We start from the raw sequence: 13,211 nt of genomic DNA on the forward strand, positions 1-13,211 counted from the left end.
GAGTTCTGTTTCGCACGTTGTACAAGGTACCTGAACGCAGCAGAAGGATACGGATATGTCGCGAAGGATGTTGCGTATTGATGACACGATTCAAAATGGCGGCGCTGGCGTCCTTGATGCTGAAGTCCAGAGCAGGTACGAAACAACTTAATGTTAATTATAACACCTTACGCGCATTTTAATACAATAAAAAAAAAGCGACCATTTCTGTTCGTTGTCCATTCGCTGGTGTTAGCTTTCCTCTATTAGCACAACGTTTCGTTTGCTAACCTACCTGGTTATCCCTCTGCTAGGGGACAATCAATTAAACACATTGGACTTAAAACGTCACTCAAACCAGTTCAGCAGTGTTTGTAGCATTTAGCCGTCCAGAAACGTCTCTGTTGTGTTGGTTTTAGGTCTTCTGGTTTCCAGTGAGTCCTATTTGCTGGACTCGGTGAGGTTTGCGTCCAAGAAGGCCGGAGGCAGCTCAAAAAACCTCGGAGGGAAGAGCCCCGGCCGGAGGTTTGGTTTTAAGAAAGTGGATGGTAATATTTGCCCCCCGCCCCATCTGAACACCTCTGGAAGCTCTGAAATAATCTACAAAGCATATATTCCACATTGTGTTTGTGTTGATCATTATTTTGTTATTTTCTTTTAAGGTAACTTTGTACATGCTGGGAACATCCTTGCAACACAGAGGAAGTTGAGGTATCACCCTGGAGCACATGTGAGTATGCTTTTTTTTTTTTTTTTCTCTATCCAGGGATGTAGAGATTAAATTTCAATGCTAATTCAGCTTGAGAGAGATTCAGTAGTTAAATAAAGCAGGTAATTATTAATTTACTGTATGCTGCTATAATCTTGCTGTAGAAGTTGGCAAATATGTAGTTAACTGACTTGAGCTTTAAATGGATTAAATCATATTAGCCTTAAAAATCGTATAGAAACCTTGTTGTCACAGCGATTTGTTTTGCTCTGAGAACTAATATCGTATGCGGTTTATTATGACATTAAACGTAACAGTGACATGCAGTTTGCGTCCAGTTGGGGAGTTTTGATGTATCCTTGGTGTTTTGTGATTGTCCTGCAGGTTGGCCTGGGAACCAACAACACCCTCTTCGCACTGGAGGACGGCCACGTCAGGTTCACCAAGGAGGTCTACATCCCACCGCCCCGAAACCCCGAGGTCACCCGCGTCATCACCAAGCTGCCTAAAGGAGCCGTGCTCTACAAGACCTTCATCAACGTGATGCCGGTGAAACAGGAGGGCAAATTCAAACTAGTGGACCTGGTCTGAAAGAGCTGGAGTGCAACGAGGACTTCGTATTTTTCTTTTGGGCAGAGCAACAGAAAACCGAAAAGTCAGTGGACTGAACTGACTCCTAACCTGGCTGCTGATTATACTGACGGCTCCATTCTGACTCCTCAGAAAGCTGAACATGATTAACGGAGCCTTCTTCAGTGTCGCTTTGATACATTTCCTGTTGCATTCAGAACTAATTCTCATTAAAGAAAATGAAGTCAGTCTGTCACTAATGTATTTATAATAGTTCCTGAAAATCACAGATTGTTGTGCATGAGATAGATTAGTTAGATGACACAGCTGATCATCTTCTGTAATAAAGTTTAAGTAAAAGTCTTAATGCTGAATGAGTTTGCTTTATTTTTTTTTTTGGATGGCGGTGTGATTTTTTTTTTCACTGCAGGTTTTCTCTGGTGGCTGTAGCTTAAAGTCAGGAGTTTGATTTTAAAGAACACCTGTACTGTTCTTTCATTTGACCACTAGGTGTCGCACGATCTTTAATTCACAACGTAATCATTTCTTTCCTTTTACCTGCCCTTTTACTGTTGCAAGCTGTGGACAAATATGTTGTAACTATACTTTTAGAAATATTCAGCCTATTCAGAGACCAAGAACTGGTGAATTTTAGAATTTTACTGCTGTTTTTGTTAAACCACACCGTCTTTCTATTTGCATCCATATTTCATTCACTATATGTTGATTTCAAGTGTGTGTCTTCTTGGTACTAATGTTTTTTGTAGTAATCCTCACCCAAATATTGCCGTTCTCCAAAAGCTGCACTACCTGTACTGGCCAGGAGGTGTCACACATTCACCACTTCACAGCTAACTGCAAGTGGGTTTATAAAGTTGAGAGTTTGAATCCTTTTTTCAGGTTTTGATCTTTACTTACTTCAGAAACTGAGCAAAGACCGCAACAGCTGATTGATCAAATGGTATTTTGTCTCTGAGCAAGCTTTCACCAGAAGCTGGAGGGGGGGGAAAAGCAGCAGTTATCTGAAGTCGGTGGTATGCAGAGGGAGTGTGGGTGAGGCTTGGTGTAAAGTAGGGAGGTTGAATGCCATCGTTAAGGGCGGTGGGGAATGATTGATGGGAGGAGTATGCCACATTGTTTTCATGTTCTTCTTTGGAAACTTGTAGTTCACTTTGTGTCCCACAGTATCCCGAAAATATCTGTACATAGGAGCCTGAATTTCTTTTCAATTATTAACTTTTTGCTGTTTCAGCTCTGTGGGCCCAGATTTAGGTTGAAAGTAGATTTTTAAAAATTTTGCCGACGTGTTTCTTCTGACTGGAAGAAATATAAACCTTTCTGTAGGTACGATGCCTTGTAAAATTATTTACCCTTGGAACTTTTTCACCTTATAACCATAAAATAAAAGTGTTTTTTCTATGGTGGAGCAACACAAGTCTGAAAAAAAAAAAATAATCTAAAATGAACTAGAAGTTTAAAGCAGGGTTTGGTTATATTTAAACATGACTGTTTTGTTCAAACCATTATCTGGAAAATGGAAAAAGTTTGGTCACGACTGCAAACTTGTGGCACTGCAGAGTCGAGGCTCACGTAAGAGAATCAGTCAAATGGACATCTACTAGCTGTGGACTCCACAAATATGACCTTCACGGATGAGAGGCAAGAAAGCCATAAGAAGTCCCAGTTAAAGTTTCACAATAACCATTTCTTGAAATTAGGAAAGGAAACTAACCATGTGTATCACCCTGAAAACGGCATTCCAACAGTGAAATATGGCGGTGTCCTTTTCTTCTGCAAGGGGTTAAAGAAGCTGATGAACTCTAATGGGAAGACGGATTTAAGGTAAACACACGACAGTCCTGGGGAAAATCTGTTAGAGGCTGACAAAAGACAAGAGACTGGGGTATAAATTCAGTCTGTAGCAGAAGTAAGACACTGTATCAGGAAGATACAACCTGAGCTGCAATGGAAAGGTTTACATGAGTGGATGTTCATTTGCTAGAATGGCATAGTCAAAGTTCAGACCCTAAATCAAGTTGAAAATCTATGGCAAAATATGGAAAGAATGTACAAGATTTTTGTTTCTCCATATGTAAGAAGCTGTTAGAGATATACCCCAAAAGACTTGCAGCTGTCTTTGCTGCAATATGTGCTTCTACAAAGTATTGACGCATGCAAATATGTGCTACACTTTTCAGATTATCTGTAAAAAAAAAAAAAAAGAAATCCTGAAAACCAAATCAGAACTCTGACCTACGTTTTACCAGTAACATACATTGGACGTTGTGGTTACAACTTGACAACATGTAAAAGGCCAGTAAGTTTGTCATGGCAAGGCATCGTATGTACCTTCAGTCGGTTTGTGGTTTCCTTTGGTGAATGTTTGACCCCGGTTAAAGAGTAACTCTGTCCTGCCATACCTTCCCTATTTTAACAGTGACCAATGAATCCAACCGTGTTAAAGTTTCGGCAAACAAGACCCTACCAGACTGGCTTTTTTTCCATGGTGCATTTCCATAAAAACCCAAGTCAACATGCTTTGACAACAGAGTTTATGACAGGCACATACATAACTCTTGGCATTACTGGTATCAAGCTGGACTCAGCTCAGGTGACACAAAGCTCCTTACACTTTGAGTCATCACTAAGAATCTTAAGAGTGGATCGATAACACAACATCTTTCATCTCACCTTGCACCATTGATGATTTACTTTAAAGAAACCTGTCTTAAGTAATAAAGTAAATTCTTTTAAAATGCTTTTTGATATTCAATCAGTCATCAGTAAAAGGGCTGAGCAAGCCAATATTTAAACATTACAACCAGCCTTGGAGTATGTGAGTTACTGTTGAACCATTTAGGAACTCTTGGATAAACTCCTGGTGAAAGACCAGATTAGATTATTAGATCAGATTATTTTTGCACCCTAGTGCCATTTCATAGCACAATCAAGTAACTATGTTCCCTTCAGTTGTTATAAAAATGCTGTATACATCAAGATGACTTAATAGAAATTTGACTTTATAATTAAACGCCTTAAAATTGGGCCTCTGTCTCTTTAAAAACTCCCGCTCTTCCAGAAACTCCACCTTCAGGAAGTCATCCCAACAGTGCTCCTCAATTTACCCTTTAACAGCGTTTTTACCATTGTTTCACTGAGAAGCAGCTCTAAGAATGAGCCCAACTTATGTGCAGTTTCACCAGGTGTTTGCTAATAGTTGCTGGCTAGTCTGAAGGAGCTGAAGGGGGAGCACTGCAGCAGAAGCTCGGAAACTTTAACACTCGTGGACTGGAAGAAAATGCATTTAGTTCAGTGATGAAAATTTAATATGAGTTGAAGCACATTGCATTATAATATCAGAGCAAATTAATAACAGCGTTTTCAGTATTTGTATGCTTGGTCTAACATTGAGTGTTGTGAAAAACACACAGGTTAGCTATTTGTCATCTCCTAGGATGTAGAGCATTTGTAAGAACTGGTAATAAGTCACTGCTCAGGAACTTAGATCACTCATTATTGATTTCAGTTCAGTCACTCTGGAGGGTTTTCCATTAACGGCCTGTTTAAGGTCAGTCCACAACATCATAGTTGGATTTAAGCCAAGACTTTAACTAGTCCGCTGCAACACATTCATTTGGGTTTTTATTAGCATTTCGGAGGAGGACCTGCTGGCGTGCTTTGGGTTGTTGAAGTGCCAAATAAGCCAAGTGCATTTATTAACAACAATTTACAAACAAAGTTCAGAAAATCCAACATGCACTGCTAAATTCATCATCAGATTTGCTATGATTAATGTTAATACAGCAACCAAGATGAGTGAATTCTGAAAAGGTACATGAAATCAAATATTTTCCATATGCACTTATAGCAACAGGTTGATGCAGATTTATTTATTTTTGGTCCATCTGACAAAATTGCTTCTTTTTAGTTGAATTGTGAAGAATCTTTGTGAATCTGTGGCACTGAAATTTTTCTAATCGTTTTACTTTTTCACTTTGGAAAAACCTGGCACCTTCAGCAACGGTTTGTGCCCTTTTGCTAATCATCGTGTCTGTCAGGCCGGTTTTGAACCACCCTTTGAAAGAGCAAAAAGGCAGCACAGTCATGCTCGGCTCGGGCTGGAGGAGCGCACAGCTTGAGTCAGAGTCATTATCGCGTGAATACTCCCAAGAATTGAACCGATTCATCAGCTCTGACTCAAACGGCCGTTCGGTTAGCAGAAACAGTGGGCATGTCTTGGCAGCGGGGGTCTTCTTTGCCCATCGGGGAGACAGAGGCGTAACTCTGCGCCGCTGTGCCACGTGTTTCTTCACGCGAGTGTGAGGCGTTTATGGACAGGTGAACGTCCAAAGATTCATTGTTGGTTGGAGAAGCTTGTGGATTAGAATAAAATATTTCCTCGTATGTTGGTGGCGGCTGGAACGAAATAAGACAAAAATAAATAAATAAATAAATTATGTGATGCCTACAAACCAACAGATCAGGCATTAGGAAAGAATTTGAAATATCAGAGCAAAATATATGTTACACAACCACTGGCCACTTTATTAGATACACAACGCTAGTTTTGCCTTCAGAACAATTTGAATTTATCATATCACACATTCAACACAGTAAAAATTAAAAAAGAAATGTTGGTCAGTTGCTGGAGATTCGCTGGCTGTACATCTGTAGCTGCACTTCAACTGCAAATGTGCGCAAGATGTTGTCGATATTCCACTAGTGTCAAAAAAACCCCCACAATTTCAAAACTGCGGTGTTCACATTAAATAAGAAACGCAATTAGAATAACACGTTTACAAGTTTGTTCACGAGATAAGTCGTCAAAAAACATGCCGCGCCATGATCCTCCTACCACTTCCTGCCGTCTTCTTTGTCTCTTCCGCCAGCAGTGACATCCGGTTGTTGATCACGTGACACGTGCGGTGCGAATAAACTGTTTCCGTTGTGAAATACGAAAAACCACCAAAAACGTATTTTTGAAGAACGTGAGTTTTTTCAAATAAACTGCTGTGTTTGCATCAAGCAAATATATTTCTGTAATTCATCGTACTCTGGAAAGCACATGGTAATGATCTGAGCTCTGTGACTTTATGCATTATGATGCCACACTATCGCCTTAGACCAGGGGTGGGCAATCCTGGTTCTCGAGGGCCGGTGTCCTGCAACTCTTAGATGTCTCCCTGGACCAACACACTTGAATCAAACAGCTGAATCACCTCCTAAGTGCAGTCAAGTTCTCCAGAGTCCTGCTAATGACCTCATTATTTGACTCAGGTGTGTTGAAGTAGAGATGCATCTAAAAGTTGCAGGAGACCAGCCCTCAAGGTCTGGAGTTGCCCACCCCTGCCTTAGAGGGAACAGTGTGGCAGCATTAGAGTATGAACACAGTTCATACTCTGGCTGACTGTGGGGTTTAAGCAAAGGGGTCTAAACCTAAGAATTACAAGAAAAAAACCCCACAAAGCTATCACACCATTTCAACCAACCTGATGCAAGACAGGATGACTCCATCGTGTTATTAGGTATATGTCAAATTCCGACTCTACTATCTGGAAGACTCGGTTTGATTGGGCTAGGCTAGAGAATACACTTCTTCTGTTTTGGTTTTACTTGTTCTCTTTGGTGTGCTTCATAATCCATTTTCATTTTGAAAGTGAGGACACATCTTCAGGCGGGCTTGAGTTTGCGTGCTCCGACGAGCCTTTACATCTGAGCGAACGATCAGATTAAACCAACTCTGGTTCCCTTAAAGCAGACCATAGACAGCTGATATGGAAGCCACCATAGCCTCAGCTTCCTGTTTTTAGCTAATCAGGGTGGCTGTAACTGTGGTGCTTCAAGGCTTCTTGTGTTGTGCAATCACTTATGATTCTGCATGTCTCAGTATTAACCAGTGATAATTCTCCTGGTCTATCCTCTGACATTAAGAAGGCATTTTCATCACACACAACTATTAGTCAAATAAACTGATATTTCCTCTTTCTCCAACAATTCTTTGTAGAACTGAGAGATGTTTGTGTGTAAAAACAGCCAACATCTCAGCCGTTTGTGTGAAACCGTAAATGCGTACAGCGTTTTTCATTTTTACTTCAACAAAGTTACTCAAATCGGATTATATTTGACTGCTGTTCATTCATCACTCTTAGAATCATTTCCTTACGGTTGGCAGTGTAAATTTGGACTTTTATGTTGAAGCCACTCGTATCATAGTCACATTTCCTGGTGATAACAGACTCCACTGTGTCACGCACGCTGCTAGTTCTGCTGGGGAGAGAATCTCCTTAATAACCAGACCTGCTGCTGATGTGTACAGCATTAAAGCCACTAAATAAAAAAGGCTTTTCCCACTGGCACGCCTAATAAAGTGGCCGCTGATTCTTTAAAAGTGGAGAACTGATGGACTTCACCTCATCGTGACTGCTATCCAGGCCAAAGCGCCGAGCGATCATGCTGTGGATCTGTCTTTGGCGGTCCTTCTTCCGCACGCTTTCGTAAGACGGCAGTCGTGGCTGCGGGCCCGACAGGTGGTAGTCGTTTGGCTTTCCGATGATAAACAGCGTTCCGGGAAGCTGAGGAACGAGAACGAGCACGATTAGAGAAGAAGCCAAAAGAGGCATTTTCATTTTCAACTCTCATGCACAGCGTTTGTTTTTGTTTTTTTGTTGTTGTTTTTTTAAGAATCCTACCTGTGATCCCATCGCTCGCTGATTCAAGGCGGCATTGTGCCCACGGTGGGCGATGCCAAAGAGAGAATGTCTGCTGCTGTACTGGGGCAGGTCATTCTGGGAATGAAGTTCAAACCCACAGCGAGATTAGATACATTTGTGCTCTAAGTGCAGTTGAAAGCAATGGTTTACGTCCATAACAAAAAGGACACACACACACACACACACACCCACGCCCGCGCACACACATTTTTTTTTCTCACTGTAAATCCCCAAAGCAGTTTTAAAATTATAATTTCGCAGAATTCCCACTTTAAAGTCAAAATGGAAATAAACAAGTCAGGATTCTGATATTATAATCAGAATTCTTCCTTTTTTTAAATCCATCCATCCATTTTCTAACACCTTATCCCTAGTGGGGTCTGGAGGTGCTGGTGCCTATCTTCCGGGCAAGAGGAGGGGTCACCCTGGACAGGTCGCCAGTCTGTCGCAGGGCAACACAGAGACAGACAGGACACACACACTCACATGTAGGGAGAATTTAGAGGGACCAATTAACCTGACAGTCATGTTTTTGGACTGTGGGAGGAAGCCGGAGTACCCGGAGAGAACCCACGCATGCACAGGGAGAACATACAAACTCCATGCAGAAAGACCCCGGGCCAGGAATCGAACCCTGGACCTTCTTGCTGCAAGGCAACAGCTCTCTTTTTTCAAATCTTTTTTTGTAAATGTATATACTTTTGTCACACTACCCTAAAGTTTTCAGGAGTGCTGGACGCCGGTGCCTGATATTGTAATACATTTAAAAAGTCTTACTGATAGAACACAACTCTTATTAACTGTAATTGTTACAGAATTGCATATCTTATCTGCTATGGTTTTAATTTTTAACTTAAAAAAAAATCATTACTCTTGGACTCTTGGTCCAAATTCTGGCTCTAAAGAAAGCTTTGAATGACATTCTCATAAGGAAGAACTAAAATTAGTTCTTTTGTAAATACTACTGCAATGTGAAAATATGTAAGGTCACGACTGACATCTATTTATGAAAATAAAAAATCAATGTTAAGGTTGCAATATATTTTAAACTAAAAGAAAAATGTGTTTATATTCCTTTCACATTTGATATCGATGCAAACTGGAAAAAAAATCCTACTGCTGAAAGCAATTATGACCACTTTGCTCTTAGTACTAGATTTTGCCACCAATAAACTGAATCACAATACGGCACAGCTTTTTCAGACCATGTTTAAAAAGCATGCTAGCATGATGGGCAGCCCTAAAACCCTGTTTCCATGGTGTCAAACCGCTGCACTTTACTCTTTAAGTTTAATTCCACTCCCCCATGCCCCCTCTCAGCCTGATTTCACTTTATATCTTATTGTACAACCAAACTCAGTGTTGTGTGCAGCCAGTGTTCATTCTTACCGCATATTCCTGTGTCCTGCAGGGCCTGAGTCTGCAGCAGAGTAGATCCTTTCTGTAGAGCACCACCACCAGCAGCAGTATCACTAAACAGAAGACTGCACATGACCCTGAGGTTAAGGAGAAACGCAATGAAACATCTTCAGCAGAAAGACAGAAAGATGAGGAAAACACAATCCACATAGAGCAGGCAGCAATGTGGCTCAACCACGGGAAGAGGGTGAGCCCTGCGCTCTGTACTTTGTTGCAACTCTAATTATTGTGTTTCTTAAGATTTCATCTGTCAGGTTTTTAATGTTCTATGTGCTTCATTTCGGCACCAGGTTCACAGCTCAAGTAGCACTGAATATGTGTCGACGCAAAAACACTTTTTGTTGTGTTTTCCTTATCCACCAGGACAGCAAATGCAGATGGGATCAAGACATTTGAAAACACAAAGCTGAATGAATGAAGTCACCCTTTAAAAACGCTTTGAATTACTTTTTATTATTATTATTATTTTCACTGCACAGCTGGGGATTCTTAAAGATGGCAGAACGATTCATCCCTTTCAGCTGGTTAAAGTTTATTAGACTTTAAAAGATTACCGGTCTGGACGATTCCGAGCGAATTTATGAGATCTTATTAGAATTACATGCAGCTACGTTTACGGGAAAATATTCCTCCATGTGACTTAGTCACATTAGATGAGAATGACAAGACTTTTTAAATAGACGTCACGAATATGAATCTTGCTCATTAACATCTGCGCATAAAGCACAGATAAAAGTGTAATTAAAAGGCTTGTATTAAACTTTTTTTTTTTTTTAACCATCTTTCTGATATGGCTGGCAGTTTAGATCACTTATTTGTGTGGAGAAATCGGATGCAAGAAAGAAAAACTCTCCTGGGGTTTTTGTGAAGGCAACATTTGTTGTTATTCCTTTTTCTCGTGCGTCTTCAAAACGACCTCTCGATCTGCATTTGTGCAGACAGCTCTTGTGTGTGTGTCTGTGTTTTGGTTCTCACTTGTGATTTCTTTCTGCTGAGTTTTAGTATTGTTGCTGTTCAGGTCTTGCCAGTTTCTGTTCTTTTCGTATTTTTGGTTGAGACTCATGTTAGTATCTCATATTTGCATTTGGTTTGGGTTTTTTTAGCTCATTGCCTTTGTGTCACTGTGTTAATTTGCCTCCTTTCGATCACACATATGACGATGCCAACTGGGTAAACTCTGAGTGCTTTCATTTGGTTATTTCTGCGTATTGTAGCAACTCTGTTTTTGAGGGCAGGTCGATAATTAAACCGCCATACGACACACTGCTGGTCCGTGCAGGGTCAAGGAAAAGCATCTCAAAGTGGCTGCAACTTATTTCTAAAGGTCCATGTGAACAGTGGAAGTCTGTGGTTACGCACCACACAGGAAGTGACACTTTGCAGATCGTTGTCAGTGATAGCCACTCAGTTTAATATAACAAGGCTACACTGCAATATTTGACATTTTCACAGTGCATCACTTTTACCTCCACAGAGTCAATCTGGTGTGTTTCACAAAAATAAGCAGCAATAAAAAAAAATTTTTGTAACATTAAAATATTATTGAAATACAAAATTCCTTATTGTAGAAACATTAGACTTGAAGGAAGACTGTCTCACTGTAAGAGTTTGCAAACACTTCAGGAAAGTCTAATGAGGGGAAGAAAATTGGTTCCATGGTTTGAAGGAATTTCAGAGCAAAATTTTGTAAACTAAGGCAACAAAAAAAACTAAATTAAATTAAATGATGCTGCAACGTTGTTGTTTTTTTGTTTGTTTGTTTGTTTTAATAACTGCTTGAACGCAAAAATGTTTATGACAGATTACCAAATCCACAGGCAAACTTGTTCAAGTCGTTGATCAGACTCAAACAAGTCTCGTTGGCGTTTTCTGGCTTACGGCAAGACGGTCTAAAACTGTGTGCAAAACGATCAGGCGAATTCTTACACGATGTGGTTTTTCCCCTCAAAGTTCAACCCCGTCCGCAGAAACAAGTCAGAGACAAACGACTTACCTGAACCCAAGATGACAGTCAGCAGGAACGGATCCATGGCAGGAGAGCCTGTTGGAGCCAGGAGTTAGAGAAAAAAAAAGAATATATTCTCAGTATCTATATTCAGTCGGGGTGTTTTCCCTGCATACATCAACTTCTCTTTCAAATGAGTCCTTGCTTTCCACTTGGACTACAAGGGAACAGTCTTTATGTTCGGGGTTTCTTTTAACTATCCGTCCTGAGACAGAGGGTAAATATTAACGCTGTGTAAAGAGAGAGAGAGAGAGAGAGAGAGAGAGAGAGAGAGGGTGCGTCTCATGCCCCCATTCTGGGGGGGGAAACATAAGACACAGTACTTTGAAGCTGAGTCTTTTGCAAACTCTAGTGGAAACTGCTGGAAGTGCACACAGACAGAGGGAAGTGTCATAGTAGTGATCAAAACAACAGATCACACAGATCTTTTGAATTACTTCAGAAATGCACAAGTAACATAGGATGAGTTTTTTTGTTGTTTTTTTTTTTAGTATTTTTTGATTATCCCACAATACATTAGGCTGTGTTCAGTAGCAGCTGGCTGACAAAAGTGGCACCTGTTGTGGATCTCCGGAGGACTGGATGAGGTTCCTGCGGCCTTCTCCACCAGGGGGCGTTGAGGAACATCGTGGTACGCCCACCACGATGGTCGGCGGATCCTACCGGCACACCTGCTGCCACTTACCTTGTTGGGAGGAGTATTTCAGGAGGACATCGTCAACACTCTAGTGCCAGAGTGTTAGCTTGTAAATGGTAGATCCAGTTTATTGCTGACCTCAGACCACCTGCTCTGTTCTAAAATTCTGCTCTTGTGACCTCGCCTCAGGTTTCGTTGCCGCGGAACTGCCGGCATTCTGTCCGTCTGGATTCCCAGTGGCCGGAAGAATCATCGAGACCACACGACCTGGTCCTCCTTGTTTCCCGAAGAGCCTGTCTCACCTGTCCGCCCTCCAACGCCGCCGTCGCCCGTCCTCTCTGCTCCAACCCCTGATCCACCGTGCTGCCTATCCCCCTCAGCTCCGCTTTATCCACCAGCAAGTAAGGCCTCGAACCGCTGAACTTCCGTTTCCCTCCCGTCACTCTGTTCTCACTTCTGTGTTCCTCTTCAGGAAGACCGTTGGTCCGGTTCCGCCCTCCCGAGTGTCACATCCTGGATGTTATTCACATTTTGCACCGTGTTTATAATAAATCACTGAACTGACTTTGGTCTCTCTAGTGTGTTCTGCGCATGTGGGTTAATCGAGTAAACCAAAACATGACAGCACCACTATTCAACAAATGTGATACAAAGCTATTTATTCAACTAACTGGGCAAAGATGTCAGACTAGTTCAACCCCATGTTGAAATATGAAGCAGTGATTTGTTCAGTTACTTGAAGGCACTTGTAATGCTGATTAGAGAAACGTTAAACATGTCCCTGTGCTCAAATTACTTTTCAGTCTTTTCTAGAGGTCGCATCTTTAGTTTATATTTTCAAACGACTGTTGAACCATATTTCAAAAGTAATCTTGCAATGTTTATCACTTTTGGTATATTTATATTGTGAAAAATAAATATACTAAGTATATACATTTTTAGCATACTTGAAGCCAGACTAAACGTCAGTGTACGTCAGTCGCTAAGGATCATTTGACTTGAAGCATGTTATTTTGGGACAACTAATTTTGTGCTTAAGGTATTTTAAATGTAATTAAATTGAAGAAAATCACAATTTTAAGAGTACTAAGTGTGCGTTTTAGGAACAACTAAAGATATACTTTCTACACTTAAAGCATTAGGTTCTCTACGTAATAAAAACGTGCTTGATAAGTATATCTT

At 40.9% G+C, this 13,211-nt stretch overlaps 2 protein-coding genes across 7 annotated transcripts; one reads left to right on the top strand and one right to left on the bottom strand.

The window, feature by feature from the left end:
- Positions 1-22: 22 nt before the first annotated feature.
- Positions 23-1,632, top strand: mrpl27 (mitochondrial ribosomal protein L27). Its single transcript, XM_032575085.1, has 4 exons — positions 23-135; positions 399-527; positions 642-709; positions 1,073-1,632. Exons 1-4 carry the CDS (start codon positions 81-83, stop codon positions 1,277-1,279), a joined length of 459 nt encoding a protein of 152 aa, XP_032430976.1. The 5' UTR covers positions 23-80; the 3' UTR covers positions 1,280-1,632.
- A 2,931-nt stretch (positions 1,633-4,563) lies between these two features.
- LOC116727335 (uncharacterized) lies at positions 4,564-12,829 on the bottom strand. Of its 6 annotated transcripts, none has more exons than XM_032574714.1 (7): positions 12,658-12,829; positions 11,509-11,949; positions 11,381-11,428; positions 9,358-9,452; positions 7,948-8,043; positions 7,669-7,830; positions 4,564-5,674 (listed from the first exon to the last, which is right to left on the bottom strand). In XM_032574714.1, exons 3-7 carry the CDS (start codon positions 11,415-11,417, stop codon positions 5,456-5,458), a joined length of 609 nt encoding a protein of 202 aa, XP_032430605.1. In that variant the 5' UTR covers positions 11,418-11,428; positions 11,509-11,949; positions 12,658-12,829; the 3' UTR covers positions 4,564-5,455. The 6 variants fall into 6 exon arrangements, with proteins under 6 accessions (XP_032430605.1, XP_032430603.1, XP_032430604.1 ...); XM_032574712.1 differs by having other exon boundaries at positions 9,358-9,464; XM_032574713.1 differs by having other exon boundaries at positions 11,381-11,949; positions 12,658-12,828.
- Positions 12,830-13,211: the final 382 nt, after the last annotated feature.

This window comes from Xiphophorus hellerii, chromosome 10 (genome assembly GCF_003331165.1).
Source record: "Xiphophorus hellerii strain 12219 chromosome 10, Xiphophorus_hellerii-4.1, whole genome shotgun sequence".
NCBI lineage: Eukaryota > Metazoa > Chordata > Actinopteri > Cyprinodontiformes > Poeciliidae > Xiphophorus > Xiphophorus hellerii.

What these genes read in the sequence shown, in the direction of transcription:
- mrpl27 (XM_032575085.1), top strand. Translation starts at nt 81, where the DNA reads ATGACACGATTCAAAATGGCGGCGCTGGCGTCCTTGATGCTGAAGTCC. An exon ending in TGGTTTTAAGAAAGTGGATG is followed by an intron (nt 528 to 641) that starts GTAATATTTGCC and finishes TTTTCTTTTAAG; the next exon opens with GTAACTTTGTACATGCTGGG. An exon ending in GGTATCACCCTGGAGCACAT is followed by an intron (nt 710 to 1,072) that starts GTGAGTATGCTT and finishes ATTGTCCTGCAG; the next exon opens with GTTGGCCTGGGAACCAACAA.
- LOC116727335 (XM_032574709.1), bottom strand. Translation starts at nt 12,019, where the DNA reads ATGTTCCTCAACGCCCCCTGGTGGAGAAGGCCGCAGGAACCTCATCCA. An exon ending in AGCGAGCGATGGGATCACAG is followed by an intron (nt 7,831 to 7,947) that starts GTAGGATTCTTA and finishes CTCGTTCCTCAG; the next exon opens with CTTCCCGGAACGCTGTTTAT. An exon ending in TGGATAGCAGTCACGATGAG is followed by an intron (nt 5,675 to 7,668) that starts GTGAAGTCCATC and finishes ATTTCGTTCCAG; the next exon opens with CCGCCACCAACATACGAGGA.